The sequence below is a fragment of the Bombina bombina genome, chromosome 8 (assembly GCF_027579735.1).
Source record: "Bombina bombina isolate aBomBom1 chromosome 8, aBomBom1.pri, whole genome shotgun sequence".
Classification (NCBI taxonomy): Eukaryota; Metazoa; Chordata; class Amphibia; order Anura; family Bombinatoridae; genus Bombina; species Bombina bombina.
In genome coordinates this window covers 264,555,392-264,575,044 of record NC_069506.1, presented here as the reverse complement: position 1 = coordinate 264,575,044, position 19,653 = coordinate 264,555,392, and the positions used below count along the sequence as shown (strand labels likewise).

Here is a 19,653-nt window from a genome sequence, read left to right as displayed (position 1 = left end):
TCTCGTCCTAGTTCTCTTTTGTTTTTATGATGGGAAATATGTTTGATGGGAAGCAGTGGTGAGTATTTCGTCGATATGTGTGTGCTCGTCGCTAGTGTTTTATCCCACTCAGTCAGGACTTCAGTGGTCAGAGGGTATCTGTTTATTACTTTAGTTCTTTTCTGGGAATTTATCCATGCTAGTGTTCCCACGTTATTAATTTTCAAAATTTGTCTGTCCAGGTGTATCCAGGCTCTGTCATTGCTATTGTGTGACCATTCAACAATATGTTGAAGCAGTATGGCTCTTCTGTATGCTGCTATCTCGGGGACCCCCTACCCTCCCCTATCTCTTGGGAGGTACATCATTTTTTTTGGGATTCTGGGCTTTATGTTTGCCCATATGAATTGTTAAATCGTTTTTTGTATTTGTGACAAGTATCCTGTTGGGAGTGGTATTGGGACTGTTTGTTGAAGGTACAGTATACGGGGGAGGACATTCATTTTAATAACTCCAATGCAGCCTAGCCATGATAGTGGTTTGTTCTTCCATGATGATAAATCTCTAGTTATATCATTTTTTAAGCACTAAGTAATTGTGTTGATATAAGTCTTGATGTGCTGATGTGAGGTGTATCACTAGATATTTAAGCTTTTATTGGTTATTACTATTTAAAACTGAGAGCGCAGTCATTGGACTAGGTGTGGTTGGGAGCTAATGCTTAAGAATTCTGACTTAATAAGATTGAGGAGAAAGTTAGATGCTTTACTATATATATATATATATATATGTTTCCAATTCGTTTAGTAGTTCGGGGAGTGATGTTTCAACTTTTGTTATAGTATAGAGGACATCATCGGTATAGAGTGCTTGTTTGTATTCAGTGTCTCCTAATCTAATTCCTTTTATTTTACAATTGTTCCTGACTTTTTGGGCAAGCACTTCTATAGCTAGGGTGAATAGCAACGGGGATAGTGGACAACCCTGCCTAGTGCCATTACTTATCATGAAGGATTCATAAAGCATTCCATTTACCCTTACTCTTGCATTAGGGGCTGAGTATAGCGTGAAGATCATGTTTAAGAAAGGTTCAGTAAAGCCCATGGTTTCCATCGTCTGACGCAGGAATAACCAATCTTCCCTATCAAAGGCCTTCTCTGTGTCGGTCAACAACAAGGCCATCGGGACTCCCTCTGCTTTGGTATAAGATATTAATTGAAGTATTTTTTGGTGTTGTCCCTAGCTTCCCTGCCAGGGACAAAGCCCACCTGATCTGTCGAGATTAAACTGGGGAGGTATTTATTTAATCGGTTGGCAAGGAGTTTTGCAAATATTTTCATATCTGAGTTTAGTAGAGAAATGGGCCTGAAATTTTCTGGAGTGTTAGCCGGCTTACCGGGTTTGGGTATTACCGTGATATGGGCTTCTAGCAGATTATTTGATAGCAATGGGTTTTCTCTTAGGCTGTTAAATAGTTTTAACATCTGTATGGTAAGTTCTTCTTTATATTTTTTATAATAACTGGGGGTAAATCCATCTGGGCCTGGGCTTTTCCCTGATGGAATATCTTTAATTGCTTGATGTAATTCATCCTTAGTTATCGGGGAGTCTAGGAAGTCTGTTGTCTCTCTGTCCAAGGTCGGCAAATCTAAACCATATAAGTATTTATCTATGAATGCTTTTTTTTATCTGTTTCTGTTTCTTGCTGTGCTTGTGTATTTTGGTCTGTGTTAATATTGTATAGTGCATTATAGTATACACAGAATGCTTCTGCTATGTGTTTGCTGCTTTTTAATTGGTGGCCTTCTTTTGCTTTAATGGAGTGTATGTATGCGCTGAGTTGCTTGCGTCTAAGAGTTCTTGCCAACACCTTACCGGGTTTATTGCTTTCTTCATAATAATATTGTTTTAATTGCAAGACCTTGCATTGATATGATTCCGTTAGGTGTTGTTTAAGTTCTAGCTTAGCTTCGATTAGTGAGTTCTTTATGTTAGCGTCAGAGGGATTTTCTTTATGCGTCTTTTCAAGGGTGCCCACCCTAGCTAGTAGATTAGAGTGTTTTCCCATATGTTCCCATATGTTCATGACTGTTGAGTGGGGCGTTGTATTGAGTTCAAAGTATTCTATTAGTGTTTTCTGTATTTTTGTAGCAATTAATGTGTTGTTTAATAGTGTGTTGTCCAGTCTCCATATTTTAGTGGTGATTGGGATATCTGGCCAAAGTATAGAGCAGGTTACAGGTGCATGATCAGACCAAGTTATTGTGCCAATGTCACAGTTATTGGTGATCGTGAGTCCAGAGGAATCTGTGAAGATGTAATCAATCCTAGAGTAGCTTTTGTGGGGGGAAGAGTAGTAGATGTAGTCTCGGTCTAGTAGATATATAGTCCTCCACACATCATGCAGAGCCAGACCAGATATAATGGATTTGGTTGATTGTAGCAGGGATGGTGGGGTGCATGCAGTGCCTCTGGGGGAATCCAGAGAGGGGTCTAAGGAAAGATTGAAATACCCCACTAGGTATACTGTTCCCCTTGAGTGGTCAAGGATTAGGTTAGCTACTTTTTAAGAAAAATGTTTTGGGCCTGGTTAGGAGCATAAATTGTTACCAGTGTGATATAGTGTCCATGTAGAAGACCTTCTAACAGAAGATATCTCCCCTCTTGATCCTTCTCGGTTTGAGTCACCTGCAAAGGGAGTGTTCTATGTAGTAGAATTCCCACCCCATTCTTTTTGTGTGAGCTTGACGCAAAGTGAGCCGTAGGGTATTGGGTGTTATGCCATTTAGGCTCTTTGCCTTTTCAGTAGTGCGTTTCTTGTATCATTATAACATGACTATTTAATTTAGTGAGGTCTCGGAATGCTATGGATCTTTTGCCCAGGTTATTTAACCCTTTAGCGTTTATGGTAGTTAGGTTCAGAGATCCTGGAATCTACTATGTTTGGGACACATGGTCTAAATAAGGTAGGGGAGAGAGAAAAAAAAGGTGTGGGAAGGGTGAAAGAAATAGAAGGGTTAGTAGGTTTACTGAGATGTAAATAGGTAGAGTTATTTGTATAGGGAAAGTGCAGTTGGGTTATGAAATTAATTTCTGGTAAGTTGTAGGAGAAGTGCGTTTGTACCTGTTTAATTCAGAAGTATCATACAAATAGTCACAGTATTCAAAATAGTAAACAGCAATTAAACATAAAATCAAACTAAGTTGGTTAGTTTGTGTGTCAGCGGGGGAAAGTATCCCCATGTCAGGTGTATTAAATAGTATAGTTTGTGTAATAAAGTCACTGGGTACAGTGGCTTTGTGCTATGTGTTTGGCATAAAAGGAAAGGGGTAGGGATAAGGGTCAAAGGGTGTCGTAGGGCCTTATAAGGATCAGTATACTTATTTTAATATGGTGTAGTATCTTGGGATTATGTGCAGCAGTTAGTTATAGGCAGGAGCCTGATGCTTACAGGGATTGTTGTCCTTTGGGCTTGTGTTGGATATTAAACTTTGTTTATGTCCAGATTGTGTTTAGTTGGGTGCTATGATTAATACATATTATAGCGGTCATGCCTGCAATTTAGATGTATGTGTAGGAAAGTGTAGGTGTTAGCCATACTTTAATTAATGAGAAACTATAAATTATATAACTCCAACCATATATTCTATAATAACATTTAAACTTAGGTTACTACATGAAGTCCATTGCAACTCACATAACCAGTGTACTCGGTCCGAGGGGTGTCCAGCTGGTAATTTCCATCTTAAAAGACTTTGGTTATTATGTTCTAATAGGTTATCTTGTAAGCAGCAGAGCCTAAATGTTCATGAATTCTTCATCTGAGTTCTGCGTTTTCGCTTTCGTCTTTTAGTGATGTTGGCTGGGACTGGTCTGTATCTCCATTGAGCCCAGACAATGCTGCAGTTTTGTCCTTTATTGAAAGTTCAGCGTAGAAATCTTGAACCTCCATTCCTGGTCTATAGATGGCCATCTTGTTGTTGTTGGTTGCAATTATAGCGACCGGGAAACCCCATCTGTATTGAACTTTATTTGCCCGCAGGGTTGAGGTGATATGCGTTAGCTCTCTTCTTTTCATTAGTGTGGTGGGTGAAAGATCCTTCTCCCACATGGTAAATAGGATGCTCATTTCTGGCACACTGGAGCAATTCTTCCCTGTCTTTATAGTTTAGAAGCTTCACAATGATGACCCTAGGTGGGGCTTTCGGTGGGGGCTAAGGTCTGAGTGCCCTGTGGGCTCTTTCTATGGGGACATCTGACGATGATGGATTGCCTTTTATTACCCTAAACAGGGCTTGAAGATATCCTTCTATCGCAGGAGGGTGTACAGTTTCTGTAACTCCTCAGATTCTTATATTGTTCCTCCGCCCTCTGTTGTCTAAGTCTTCAATCCTGTCATTAAGGAGCTGTATTTTGTCTGCTTGGCTCTTTAGTTCCGCATTAGTGTTCTGTAGGGCTGTCATTCTTGAATGCTTTCTACTTTAGACATTCTGGTATTGAGTGCGCTTAGGTCCTTGTGTAGATCTCCAAAAAGACTGCTCATTTCCTGTAAAACATTATTTATGTCTTCTTTGGATGACAATGATTGTAGATAATTTTTGGTTACATATTGTGGCGTTGGGGGTTCCATATTATGAACCTGTGCAGTTGTGTTAAGAGGTCTATTTGCTATATCCTTGCTGTAAACTTATGTATGTGTTTCAATCGGCCTCAAATATTGATTTAGTGGTTTGGTTGAAGAGTTCTTATCTATCTTGGCCTGTCTTTTATTAGGTATCACCCTGTTCCAGTTTTTATTTAGTTAAAGTTCCTTAGATCTTTTCCCAACAGTTGGGCTATGGTAACACTCTGATGAGTGTATAGTGCCTATGCAGATTGTCCAGTTATTATCCTGGATGCCTAATTGGGTTAGGCTGGTAGATGTTTGCTTCTTTACTCTTCTCAGGAATTTATATACAGATGGCCCTCGGTTTACGCCGGTTCAATTTGCGCCGTTTCAGAATAACAACGTTTTTTTCAGTCATGTGACTGCTATTGAAAAGCATTGAAAAGCAGTGCACTAATTAAAATAGCCAGTAGGTGGAGATGTCTGCTTGTGTTGCAGCAAAGTTATGCAAGCTTAGCAGGTCTGAAATTAATCTGTGTACACAGAACAGACATTAGCTACTGTAATGAGCAGCTTTCAAAGCAGCAAGATCTAGCGACGGTAGCAACCACTTCCCTATTATCTTCATGTCCAGCTGCTTGAGGTGAGGGTGCCTAACTGCTTAACAGTCCAGATTGAAATGCATAGAATAGGTGCAGACCCAATATTATCTAACATGCTAACAATGCAGAGAACTGTTTGCAGAAAAATGCAAGTAAAAAAATGTTTTTGTTCATAAAACTTAGTTTGATGATACAGTCTGTTGTGTGATTATTAGCAAATGTTTTTGTTCATTAAACTTAATTTGATTATACAGTCTGTTGTGTGATTATTTAATTAGGTTTATAATGCTGTTTAGCATTTAAAGTCTTCATTTCAAAGCTTTAAAAATAATGTATTAGGTGTTACTTATGACAATTTTGAGAGGGGCCTGGAATCTAACTCCCTTACTTCCCTTTGACTTACATTATAAACTGGGTTTCAATTTACAACGGTTTCGATTTACAACCATTCCTTATTGAACCTAACCCCGGCGTACCTGTATATGTTCCTGGTGTACAGGCCTGTCACTTTAAGGCTGGTATGCTTTATATTATATATACTATATTATATATAGTTATATTTATTAAGTCTCCCTTCTATTGTTGTTTTCTCTTTTGTACTACTTTCTCCCCATTTTTTCCCCTCTTTCTATTTTATGATAGTTTTGGGCCTGTGTCAGTTGCTGTGCTGCGCTGTGTCTGCAGCTTGTGTTTGTGCTGCTGTCTGCCCTGCACTGGCTGGCCCATACAGTTACGGGTGGTAGCCGTTTGAAAGATCCCTGCTGGAGGTGAGGGCAGTCAGTATATATGGTGCTTTATTTTTTTTATTTTATTTTTCCTTTAGGTTTAATGCCCCCCCCCCCCCGGTACCGCTTTAATATTTCCGGCTCTGCGTCGAGCTATGGCGTATTCCACCCTGACCTGGTGGAGGTCCTTAGGGCCTCGTCACATCTAGCTCCGTTCAGGAGTCACGCTGAGGCGTTCTGTGCCTTCTTCTCCACGCAGGGTGTAAGTGCTGGTGGACTGCTCTGCTGCGATGGCCTCGTGGTCTCACGTTCTCTGGTTAGTCCTCCAATTTTATACTGGATATTTATATCAGTATCTGTGCATCTTATTCTTTATAGTAGTGTCTATTACTTGCAGTTATATGAAAATTGGTGTATACTGTCCCTTTAAGTATTTGCCATAAATTCCTGAAAGTCTTTATCATGGTTTGCCCTACAACTTTACTGTGACCTATTTGTATAAATAAGAAAAGTTTTGGAGAGGAGAGACTTGGCTAACCTACATTTTCAGCATCTCGCTCTGTCATATATATCTAGCTTCTAACACTCTTCAAATGTGTATTAATTCTAACCATTTTATAGATGTCCTCATTTAACCCATACACACGTAGCACCTTGTTATTGTACCTTCCTTACATCTCACTGATAAAAGCCTATAGCATTTTCTTCTGCCCATCACTTTTATTTACACACTGTAGTCTAGAATATATTCTTTATTTGTTCCTTGTGCATTAACATCACTTATATTAAAAGTCCAAAGTTATTTTTTTATTGCTCAAGAGATAGTCTATGGCCCCCTAGCATCTGCATGTCGAATAGTGCGGCTACATAATAATTGGGGCTCACATTAAATTCATGCCGGATCAGCCTATGGTGCGCTAAATCGAGTGTGATCTAAACCAATGGTGCATAAGAATTGTACTTCTTCACGTAGTTGTGTGATATACTATTAACAATAATGGTTTACTTCAGGTCTAAAAAAGCTATACATTTTACAACAGTATTTTGCATTATGTTCAAGCACAACACTTAACTCGCCAATTGTAATACGCAAGCAGTGAGCTCACTAATAGCACTCTCTAAGCTATCCATTAAAAGTAAAGGGTGCGCTAAACAGTTTTGGCTGTGTGCAGATGCTTTAGTTAAAATATTAAAATGAAGAACAATGTGTTAGTTGTTGCCTGATCATTCTTCCTATGCTCACTGTTGGTTCCGCTTTTACTCTCCCTTTGTTGCATAATTAACGTTACATTTTACTCAGCCCCCCGGCTTCCACGTTGTTCTTCATTTCCTATTGGCTACCAGACTGGGTTGAGCTGCACCGTGATTGGGCTGAGGTAAGTCACATGACCCTCAGAACGTTCCCTGGCTGTTACCACACCGAGTGGGCTTCCAGTATAGCCGAGTTTGATCTCCGCCTGTGTGGAAAGGAGACAGCGCCTCCGGAGCATACAGCGCCCCCCCAGTATATGAGTGGTGACGACCGCAATTGGCATTGGCGAGATCTGGAATTGAGCCACTATCTTCCCTTCCTGCATCCAAGTACTGGGAACCATGTCAGTTTGTCAGTGACTTTCTTTCTATAGTGCTGCCTTTTGACCACTTGGTTTTTATGCTGTTCAGCGGTACCCCTATTTCCCGTTGGCTCTTTAAAATATTTAACCATCCACTTGTAATACCAGACGTGGGCTTTATTCTTAGCATTATTGACTGCGCTGCACTGCACTTGTAATCTAGTCCTATATGGTGCAGTTGTTACTGATGAGCTACCTACAATAGATGCACACAAACAGTAGATTAGGGTCTACCAGTAGATCTCCAAGTGCTGACCAGTAAATCCCAAAATCAAGTCCCTACATTACTTTCCCAAACCCTGGAGACTAAAATTCATAATGACCCTCATCTTCAATGGTTTTAAAGGGACAGAAAACCCCAAAATGTTATTTCAGGATTTGGATAGAACATACAATCAATTTTAAACAACTTTGCAATTTACTTCCATTATCAAATTTGCTTTGTTCTTTTGCTATCTTTTGCTAAAGGAACAACATTGCACTACTGACAGCAAGATGAACACATCTAGTCAGCCAATCACAAAAGACAAATGTGTGCAGGCACCAATTAGCAGCAGCTCCCACTAGTGTAGGATATGTGTGTATTCTTTTTCAACAAGGGATACCAAGAGAACAAAGCACATTTGAAAATAGAAATTAATTTAAAAGTGTCTTAAAATTACCTGCTCTATCGGAATCATGCAAGTTAATTTTGACTTTCTTATCCCTTTAAATTTCTTCTCTCCATATATTTCCCCAGCCAATAGTTATGCCTTTATAATGCAAATGATCTATTCTGTCTTTCATTTTTATTCCAGTAATCTTCCTCTAGCTCTCATGGCTTCAAAAGCCTTGTAGGAATCTATAGCATATTTTTCTGCATAACTTTATGTAATGATGAAACATAAAGAGGCTTAGCAATTCATTTACAGTCCTTCTTTAGAGGAACATAAACCATTTTATATACGCATTGTTCATATCAGCAATTAAGTACTGAATTACTGCATACAAAATGAAAACACATTTACAAATGCTGTGGAAACTGTTTGTGCTCTACAAATAACTGATAATAATAATAACTCACTTTATCAATGATTTTCAAAACTCTAGTATATTTATCACTTTTCCCTTATTGAGGCCACTTATGAATACCTGTAAATGAGTTTATATGCTGCTCTAAACAATCACTGTGTATTTTGTTGCTGGTCTAGGCATTTTGCAGCATTTTAAAGAAAACCTAGGTTACACAGTTTGATTTTTGATCTCTCTAAAGAACATGGTGCAGCACAATTTTAACACAAAACAAGGTATTATACAACAAAGGCCAGCGAAAACGATAACTGCATATCGCAAAGTTGGTTTTTACTATGTATAATTGAAGATTTTTTTATTACAATCTCATTCATTAGTGTTTTATGACTCTTTAAACTAAATCAAATATATAGTAGTTTTGACAGAAGTACAAAGCAATTAACCTTTTGACTGCTGGAGAGGGCTGTAATGCGTAGCTGCACAATGCACTGAAGCCCACATTGGCAGCCCTGGATTTCAACACAGATGGACAAGTAAATGGATAAAAAAATGGAATGCTCTAATTTGTTAGAGCCTTTCATTTTAAGACTAGTGAGCTTTTAATGCTATATATTTAACCACCACAAATAAGTTAAACACATAGTAGAATTGCTGCTCAGAACCCACAGAGCACTGCAGGTCCCAAATAGTACTTCTACTATGTGTTTTTAATGAATTAGAGCATGTCATTATTCAATTGTAATGGCTCTTTAAAAACTGTGCACTATATTGACACCAACTTAAAATTTCCATTACCTAAAATTGTTAAGTCGATGTAGACGGTTGTGAATTCTCCTTTCTCGTCATTCTTGTTAATAACTTGGCACATATAGCGTCCTTCGGCTGCCAGCTGCAGATTATTGATCATAAGGTCACTACCTGACAGGGTAACATCTCCCAATATTGCTGCATTGTCCCGCACTCCGTAATTTTGAGCAATTGGTATAGGTTTGTCTGTCCCAAATTTGATAAAATTCCAGATAAAAATGTAAGGAGGGTCAACCAAAGCGCAGGAAAGAGTCACAGAACGAGTTACGACTCCCTTTTCAATCACTATGTTGCCCTGCAGATCCCAATTCTGTCCTGAAATACATAAAAAAAAAAAAAAAAGATTAGTTTGTTTTACTTTAAAGACAGCCGAAGAATAATATTAATCATGCAGGTGACTTTAATTAAGGAATATTGTATACAAACATTTTCCATAATTGCATTTAAAGAGCAGCCGTAAAAGTTGATTTTTTTTTTTTTTTTTATTTAATTAAATGTATTTATTTTTGCATAAAAATAGCTAATAAAGGGTTAGATTACGAGTGGAGCGTAACTGTAGCATGTGATCGATATGGGGTATTTCTCGGCTTTTTGCGCACTACGGAATTAGTGTGCGTATTATGAGTTGAAAGTAAACGCGTTCACTTGAGCGCAATCAACCTCTGGTTAACTGCTACACAAGACAAAGAAAGTTGCACAAAACACATAAAAAATATATTTCACAGTACAGTTACACTAATAATAACTGTCTGATAAAAAATATTTTAAAAAAAATTGCATTAAAAAGTTATAAGGGCTCAAAGTTATGAGGTCTTAGGTGTAAGAAAAAAAAAGGCTGCAATATATATATCTGTATATACCTAAATACCTGTGTATATATATATATATATATATATATATATATATATATATATATATATATATATATATATATATATATATATATATAAATATATATATAGGTACAGGTATATATTTTACAAAACAATTATCTCATATATATATATACAGTATATATATAAATATTTATTTAAAAATAAATAGAAAAATGTTCTTGTATGTGAAGAATATTAGAGTGTGAAATTATCATATTTTATGTTGGGTTTAGCGTACTTAAATAAACGTGATCAAGTTAGCGAGCAAGTATGGATGTTTTTTTTAAAATCTATATATACAGTATGTACAGGAGCGTATTAATGGATAGGCAAACAAGGAGACGGCATCAGAACCTCGAGCTGTGAAGGAGGTAAGTAGTGCAGCGATGGGCAGCATTTTTTAATAGATATGTATATGAATATATACATATATATTTATGTGTATATATATATATACACATATTAATAAATATATAAGTATATAATCATATAAATATATATTTACATTGCAGTCTATGGGAACTCACAGTTCCCATAGACCGCAATCTAAAGGCACTTTTCATTGAGGTTTTTTCTAACACCTGCTCTATAATGCCCTCTTATTTGAGGGAATTTGGGGCACTTTTAGAAAATTAACCAGAGATCTGATCTCTGATTAATTTTTGGAGCGATATTTGCTACCGCAATCTCGCGGTAGCAACAACCAGCCACTTGTAAAGACAATTTAGCACTCCTCTTGTAATCTAGCCCTAAATGTTTTATAAAAAAAAAAATGTAACATAATTTTGAAGGGATATGGTATATAACAAGGTTTTTGACTGAGAAGGGCTGAAAGGTGTCTTGAAATATATATATTTATATACAGGGGGGTTAAAAAATGTGCCCAAGAGCTAGTGGAAATTTTTCAGTCGCCCACTTTTTCGACTCCAAATTTTCACGGTGTCATACATAAATTTGTAAAATGCAGTTAAAAGTAAAAGTGTGGGAAGTCACCAAGACTTCCACCCCCCTCATAATTAATATTCACCTAGATTACGAGTTTTGCGTTAGTGTTTTAACGCTGAAAAAAATGGCCATTTCAGCGTTAAAACAGCAACGCAGCCATTACGAGTCTTGTCAGTATAGCTGTACCGCAAGTATTTTAGCCTTTAACGCAACGTCAATTCCACACTCGCAAAAATTAAGTTTTTGCTAGGGATTCCCATAGCGCTGCTATTACAAGTTTTGCGGTGAGGCTACGAAGCTTGCGTTACACCCTATACCGACACGATCCGTTCCGCTATCTGAGACCAGTAGTTATGTGTTTTACGCCACAAAACTGTTATACAAAACTCATAACTAAACTGTTACAAAGTTCACTAACACCCATAAACTACCTATTAACCCCTAAACCGAGGCCCTCCTGCATCGAAAAACACTATTTTAAAGTTATTAACCCCTAATCTGCCACCCTCGACATCTATGCCACTAATAAAATTTATTAACCCCTATTCCGCCGCTACCCGACATCGTCACCACTATTCTAACATTATTAACGCCTATTCCCTGCATTATTAACCACTATTCTAACATTATTAACTACTATTCCCTGCACCCCAATATCACCTACAAATCAGCCAATAGGAATGCAAGGGACGACATTTTGAAAAGGCTCAATTGCATTGAAGACTCAGTATACGGCGGCGGCCGTATGAAGAGGATGCTCCATGTCGGATGTCTTCATGATGGAGCCGATCTGCACCACCGGGATGAAGATAGAAGATGCCGCCTGGATAAAGATATTCCGCCGTTCCCCGACATCGCTGCCACTAAATAAAGTTATTAACCCCTAAACCTCTTTCCTCCCACATCACTGCCACTAAATAAACCCGTTAACCCCTAAACCGCCAGCCCCCCACATCGCAAAAAACTAAATTAAACTATTAACCCTAAACCTAACAACCCCCTTAACTTTAAATAAAAATTACAGGATCTCTATCTTAAAATAAATAAAAACTTACCTGTGAAATTAAAAAAACCTAAGTTTAAACTATATATAAACTAACATTACTAGTATACTAAAATTAAAATAACTATCAATTAAATACATTAAATTACTCATTAAAAAACCGAACACTACTAAAAAATATAAATCTACAGTTACAAAAAATTAAAAATACTAAATTACAAAAAATAAAAAAATACTTAATTACGAAAAATATCAAACTAAACTATCCAAAATAAAAACAATTACACCTAATCTAATAGCCCTATCAAAATAAAAAGCCCCCCCCCCAAAATGAAAAAAAAAACATAGCCTACAATAAACTACCAATAGCCCTTAAAAGGGCCTTTTGTAGGGCATTGCCCTAAAGAAATCAGCTATTTTCCCTGAAAAAAATACAAAGACCCCCAACAGTAAAATCCACCACCCAACCAACCCCCCAAAATAAAAAACTAACTCTAAAAAAAAAACCTAAGCTACCCATTGCCCTGAAAGGGGCATTTGTATGGGCATTGCCCTTAAAAGGTCATTCAGCTCTTTTTCTTGCCCTTAAAAGGTCATTCAGCTCTTTTAAGACAAGCCCAAACCCTAATCTAAAAAAAAACACCCAAAACAAAGTTTAAAAAAACCTAACAATAACCCTTTTGAAGCCAATAGAATTTCAGTAGCTCTCATCCTATTGGCTGATTTGAATTTAAAAAATCAAATCAGCCAATAGGAATGCAAGGGACGGCATTTTGAAAAGGCTCCCTTGCATTGAAGACTCAGTATACGGCGGTGACCGTATGTAGAGGATGCTCCATGCCGGATGTCTTCATGATGGAGCCGATCTGCACCACCGGGATGAAGATAGAAGATGCCGCCTGGATAAAGATAGAAGACGCCGCCTGGATGGATGAAGACCTCGCCGCCTGGATGAAGACTTCTTGCCGCCTGGATGAGGATGGATGTCCGGACTTCAAAAACTTTAAGTGGATCGTCGGGGGTTAGTCTTAGGTTTTTTAAAACTTTGTTTGGGTGGGGGGGGGGGTTAGATTAGGGTTTGGGCTTGTCTTAAAAGAGCTGAATGCCCTTTTAAGGGCAATGACCATACAAATGCCGTTTTCAGGCCAATGGGTAGCTTAGGTTTCTTTTAGAGTTAGGTTTTTTTTATTTTGGGGGTTGGTTGGGTGGTGGGTTTTACTGTTGGGGGGTCTTTGTATTTTTTTCAGGGAAAAGAGCTGATTTCTTTAGGGCAATACCCTACAAAAGGCCCTTTTAAGGGCTATTGGTAGTTTATTGTAGGCTAGGGGTTTTTTTATTTTGGGGGGCCTTTTTTTGATAGGGCTATTAGATTAGGTGTAATTTTTTTATTTTGGTTAATTTCGTTTGTTATTTTTTCGTAATTTAGTATTTTTTTATTTTTTTGTAATTCAGTGTTTTTTTATTTATTGTAATTTAGTATTTTTACATTTTTGTAAAACTAGTAACTTTTTTTAATGAGTAATTTAATTTATTTAATTGATAGTTATTTTAATTTTAGTATAATAGTAATGTTAGTTTAATTTATAGTTTAAACTTAGTTTTTTTTAATTTGACAGGTAAGTTTTTATTTATTTTAAGATAGGGATCTTGTAATTTTAATTTAAAGTTAGGGGGTTGTTAGGTTTAGGGGTTAATAGTTTAATTTAGTTTTTTGCGATGTGGGGGGCTTGCGGTTTAGGGGTTAATAGGTTTATTTAGTGGCAGTGATGTGGGAGGCCAGAGGTTTAGGGGTTAATAACTTTATTTAGTGGAGGTGATGTCGGGGAGTGGCGGAATAGGGGTTAATATCTTTATTATAGTGTGGACGATGTTGGGGTACGGGGGAATAGGAGTTAATAACTTTAGTATAGTGGCGACGATATCGGGAGCGGCAGATTAGGGGTTAATAGATTTATTTTGGTGGCGGCGATGTCAGGAGTGGCAGATTAGGGGTTAATAACTTTATGTAGGTGTCGGCGATGTCAGGGGCAGCAGATTAGGGGTGTTTAGACATAGGGTTTAAGTTAGATGGTTAGGTTTAAACTGAACTTTTTTCCCCCATAGACATCAATGGGATTGCGTTACAGAGCTTTTCATTCTGCGATCGCAGGTGTTAGGTTTTTTCTAACACTTTCTCCCCATTGATGTCTATGGGGAAAGCGTGCACGAGCACGTCAAAGCAGCACTTGTATTTTGTGCGGTATGGAGCTCTCATCACAACCATATTGCACGCACAAGGCGGCTTTTTCAAAATTCGTAACGGCAGCAATATGGAGGGTGAAATAACGCAACTTTTGTTGCGTTCGTTTCGCACCCTCTATAGTGCAAAACTTGTAATCTAGGTGATTGTTTTATACACACACCTAAATACACACATACACCATTTATATTTATATAATCTATACACTCTGGTTAATGAAAGCAAATTACAACCAATAAAGGGCTGAATTGTTGCTTTTGGGCCTGAGGATGGACACCCATGGTTACATTTTTAGATGATAGGGGTGAAATTTAAATTTGTAATTTAAGATTCAACTGATAATAAATACTGAGAAGCCAGACACACACTTTTTAGAACACATGAAGGGGCATTTGTACAGTATATAGATTATGTTGAATAATCCAAAAAGTTAAACTTAAACTTAGTTAAATTTAAACAGATGTTACTCCCTGGCTCTCATGATATGTAAGGCTCTGTAATGTAAACATCTGATATCATGATCTTGATAAAGTTTCTGTGTGCACTCACTCTGCAGTAAGAAACAATGATAATGTGATTTAAAGTAAAATTATGGTCACAAGTCGTCTTAAGTGTAATTTTCTTTTACCATTTACAAGTATACAAAGTAAATGTAAAGCAAGTAACACTAGCAGAGAAAGCAGGAGGCACGAGGGCACAGTAATATTAAAAGCAAAACAGGTCACCTTGCACTTTGAGATGAAACTGGTAAGGTTGAATCTGCAGCAAAAACATTATCTTGCACAAGTCAGCATTCTGCAGAGAATCTGGCCTGATGACCATAAATTGATAGACATACATAAGTAAATGTCAAGATCCAGGGTGTCCATACTTTGTTTCTAACTTACATGGTGCATAGCCAGCTTAGCTTCAGTTCCTCACACCCTCCTTCCTCCCCCTTCTTTCTTTCCAGGGCTGGCTGTTGCCTAACAACAACTCCAGACTCCTCCTCTATCACACCCATTTAAGGTGTAATAGTCCTATTTCTGCTTAGGGGATCTAAATAAACCCCAGGGCAAGTCACACAGAAATGTAAGTACCATGTGTTCCACACAGTGCGGGGTGATCACACAGCAAGACCGCTGACAGGCTTGCATTTAGTGTATTGTATTGTAGGACGTGTTACTGCCCATTATTAGAGGATCTCGCTATCCCTCTAACCATGCTGTGCTCCAGCTTCTCCCTCCCGCAGCAGCAGTGTTTACTAAAGCGTTTTTGTTTTCTGTCCAGGGGGAACTTAGATCCACCTGTAAAAATAGTCCAGGAACTCCGTTCCCATGCGTTCCCGCTGGACTTGACCCCTGAGTTATACACTTTTATTACACATTAGTATTAAGAATAAATCACTTTGGACTAAATTACGAATGGAGTGCAAGCGTTTGTTCTTGAGCAATAAGGGGTATATCATGGAGGTTTGCTGTGTGCACTCACTCTGCAGTAAGAAACAATGATAATGTGATTTAAAGTAAAATTATGGTCTCAAGTCGTCTTAAGTGTAATTTTCTTTTACCATTTACAAGTATACAAAGTAAATGTAAAGCAAGCTTTAGCTGCGCTAAATATTCTAGCTCCGCTTTGGCTTTCACTCAAACACAAACTATAACTTTCAACTTGTAGTACCTGCACTATTTAACGCGGTCGCAGTATCCATTAGATGTGTGCATATGGAAGTTTTGTTCAATGCCGTATGCGGAATTAGAAGTCTATTTTCGGTATTCATCTTTTTTTGAAGCCAAATATCTTTTTGTGCAAGTAAACACTCTAAGATCTGTGAAAAACCATATTTTGTAAAAAAAGAATATTCGGCTCCGAAAAAGAGCCAAATACCGAAAATAGCCTTCTTCTTCCGCATTCGACATCTAGTATCTATTGAAAGTATAGGTTGCACTAGTTCGAATTTTGGCTGCACTAACCAATCTCTGGTCAATGTGATTTACTATGGACTTATCATATCAAATTGCACGCTAATGTTAGCGTGGTCGAGTGATACTGCTTATCGCGTCCCGCTGTATCATTAGTGCGCCACTTATAATCTAGCCCTTAATATGTACAGTATATGTATGAGTATAATACTTTATTTTAATATGTTTTACATGTGTTTTGTTATACTTTTATTGTATCCCTAACACTTTACTTCAGGTCTCCATTCACGCTAACTTTTCAACACTGTAATTCATAACAGCGGAAACAATGAGTGAGGTCTAGCGAGGCTGCACAATCCATTAAAAGTATAGGGTGAGCTAAAGGGATATAAGCCATGCGAAACATTGTCTGATTATTCAGTTTTACTATAGACTTGTAATACCAGATTGCGCACTAATCTTAGCGCAGTCCTGCAATATTGATAGCGGACCCTGCTCTATCAATAGTGATTTACTTGTAATCTAGGCATTACTAGTTAGTAAATTATTTGCATTTGTGAATGTCGATGCATATTAATATAGCTGTTTCAGTCTGGATGAGTGATTCCAAAAAATAGTATCTGTTTTGTCTACATATTTGTTGGAATTTATTTTCTGCATATTCTTTGCACTAATGGGTTTTCGAAATGCGCCAACTGGATCCTATTTTGTTATTTTGGTGTTTGTGTTCTGTTTTTAAACTAAAAAAGTCTGCATAAATACATTAGTACATCAACCTTAACAACACAGTCCTTATTTCATACATATATATTTTTTGTTAAAATGAATTAACATATTCGCCAATTAAAAAAAAAGAAGCTTTTTTGCTATGTGAATAATATTTAATGTATTAATAGAAAGCTGTCTGTAAATAAAGATACAATTCTCTTGTTAATCCAACTATAAATAATTTACAAAAGACTGCTTCGTCACATGGTAATAAAACATTTTCTATCCGTTCTAACATTATATATATATGTATATTTCCGGGGAACACACAGTTCACATAGACCACAATTTAAAGGTACTTTTCAGTGCCGTTTTATTTCTAACACCCCACTCCCACCAACTTTAGACCCCAAAAACTATAATGCCCTCTATTTTCAAGTCACATTTGTCCGTTTGTGGGCGCGCGATAATTTAGTGCTCCACTTGTAATCTAGCCCTATATTTTTAAATAAAAAAAGGTTAACATTTACAGTGAAACTAACAGGAAGTAAATGATTGAATCCTTAGACTTTACTGCTCACTGGCTGATACAGGCAACTCCCATAGAGATAGTTGGATTATTCAGCACAGGAAGAGCAATTTTAAAAAATAAAGGATTCTCTTTTAGATGGAACAAAATATTTGAGTATTGTATTCCTTTAATTTTATTTGCCTCAAAATATCTTTAGTTGTGGTTGTGTACTCTACTCATATCAATCGTGTAAAAACACAATCATTATATAATGTTGATTCATATGGTTGAAGCACCAACAGGTTTATAGCCACACAATTAGGTAGAATTCTCTATAGCTGCTGTTAATAATCAATCCCAAAAATTCACATCCAAAAGCTGTATCTGAAAATCAATAAAATATATATAGCAGAACTTGTAATCTACTCTGAATGTTTGCTTGGTAATCCTTTTTATTTCATTGCTGATGAAGATATGATACACGTTATTGCGAATGAAGATATGATAACGTGTATGAATGAAGATATGATAACGTGTATGAATGAAGATATGATACACGTTATTGCCAATGAAGATATGATAACGTGTATGAATGAATATATGATAACGTGTATGAATGAAGATATGATAGCGTGTATGAATGAAGAGATGATACACATTGCTTACCGTAAATCAAGGTTGGCAAAATATAAAGCGTTGCCAACAGCAGTTTAAAATGTGGTTTCCTTGTCAATCCATAATCCATGTCCCCATGTCTATGAAAAAATAAGATTCCCAAAGCCGGCTTCACTTGGATAGTTCCTATTCTGTTGTTTTTTTTATATATTAAGGTTGTCAGTTTAATCCCCCTCCATAGCTCCTGCAGTGATGGAATGTAAGGCTGCTCTGCTCAGGTTTTGAATATTCCATCCACCTAAATGTATTGAGGTTTGTTCTCACATTACAGAGCAAGGACCATTCCTAACATTAAATAATTAACTTCTTTCTTTTAATCTTGTTTCCTGTTACACACTGTTGTCCCATCTTAATCTATAATGCAACAGTGAATACAGAAGGAAAGCATTGTATGGTCCTTCTATTCAACATCAGACTGTCATTCTTTTCCTTGGATATTCATACCGTGTGATGATGTTGAAAGATCTTCATTACACTTGCATCAATCAAGAAAATCCAGCACTGCATGACGTTCTGTGGGTGTGTTTGAATTAATAGGTTATTAACATAATAAATTAACAAAAACACCAACATATTAGATGGTCTCAGTTTGGGCTAGATGAGGGGTGGTGAATCAGCTGCAAGCGTGCCCAAACTGTTATGCAAATATTTTGTTGGCACACCACCATTGCCAGTCTGAAGTTTTTGTACCCCAACCGCAAGATTTAAAAAGATTTGATTGTGCTTATAAAGTATCTCGTCTTGCAGTAGTCTCTCACTTAGGCCCAAATTCCAAAATGATCTCTGGGGTGGTGAGATTCTATAAGAATGCTCACCAGCCCTTCTATTTCCCTGGTGGAATTTTATAAAACCCCTTTTTACCCTGAAAACAGGGTGTCTCGCCAAGTGTCGTATACTGCATTTTCATACGGGAAGTGGATACATATTATACTAAAGTGCACAATAAAAAAATTGTAATTTAAAAATCTTACAAAACGAATAATTGAACCATTCACACAAAAATATGCAGGGAAAATTTGTATTGTTATGGTGCATCAAAATTCGTAACAAAATCCTATTTTATAAAAAAAAACGTAAAATTTGAAGGTAAATTACACAGGTATAAAATGTATTAACTATGCGCAGCATAAATCATAATTTAAGTACACTGGATGTGCAAAAAAAAAGCAAGAAATTTGTACATAAAAAAACAAAATGCAAAGCGTAATTATTGTTTTTTCATAAAATAGGCATTCGATGGGTGTGTATGAAATTGTCTCTCGAATTCCAGTGTAATTCTGTAAACATATTTCCACTACAATTCTCATTCTTTTTATTCTCGCTATAAAATGCAGCTTTTTCACCAAAATACTCAAAACACTAACTGTTCTGAAAGGAAAACCTATGCATACGAAAAGTACAGCAAATTTATTGTACAGTGCACTGAAAACAGCATTCCCAGCGTTTCGGCGC

The 19,653-nt window shown here is 37.0% G+C and overlaps 1 protein-coding gene across 1 annotated transcript in view; it reads right to left on the bottom strand.

Annotated features, from left to right (window-relative positions):
- The window catches only part of VSIG10L2 (V-set and immunoglobulin domain containing 10 like 2), a 143,084-nt gene extending 124,695 nt beyond the window's left edge, over positions 1-18,389 (bottom strand). The window contains exons 1-2 of the mRNA XM_053691133.1: positions 18,193-18,389; positions 9,333-9,659 (exon numbers count right to left, since the gene is read on the bottom strand). Of these exons, the coding sequence (XP_053547108.1) occupies positions 9,333-9,659; positions 18,193-18,271 (406 nt within the window). The 5' untranslated portion in view covers positions 18,272-18,389. The remainder of the gene's footprint in view (positions 1-9,332; positions 9,660-18,192) is intronic.
- Positions 18,390-19,653: the final 1,264 nt, after the last annotated feature.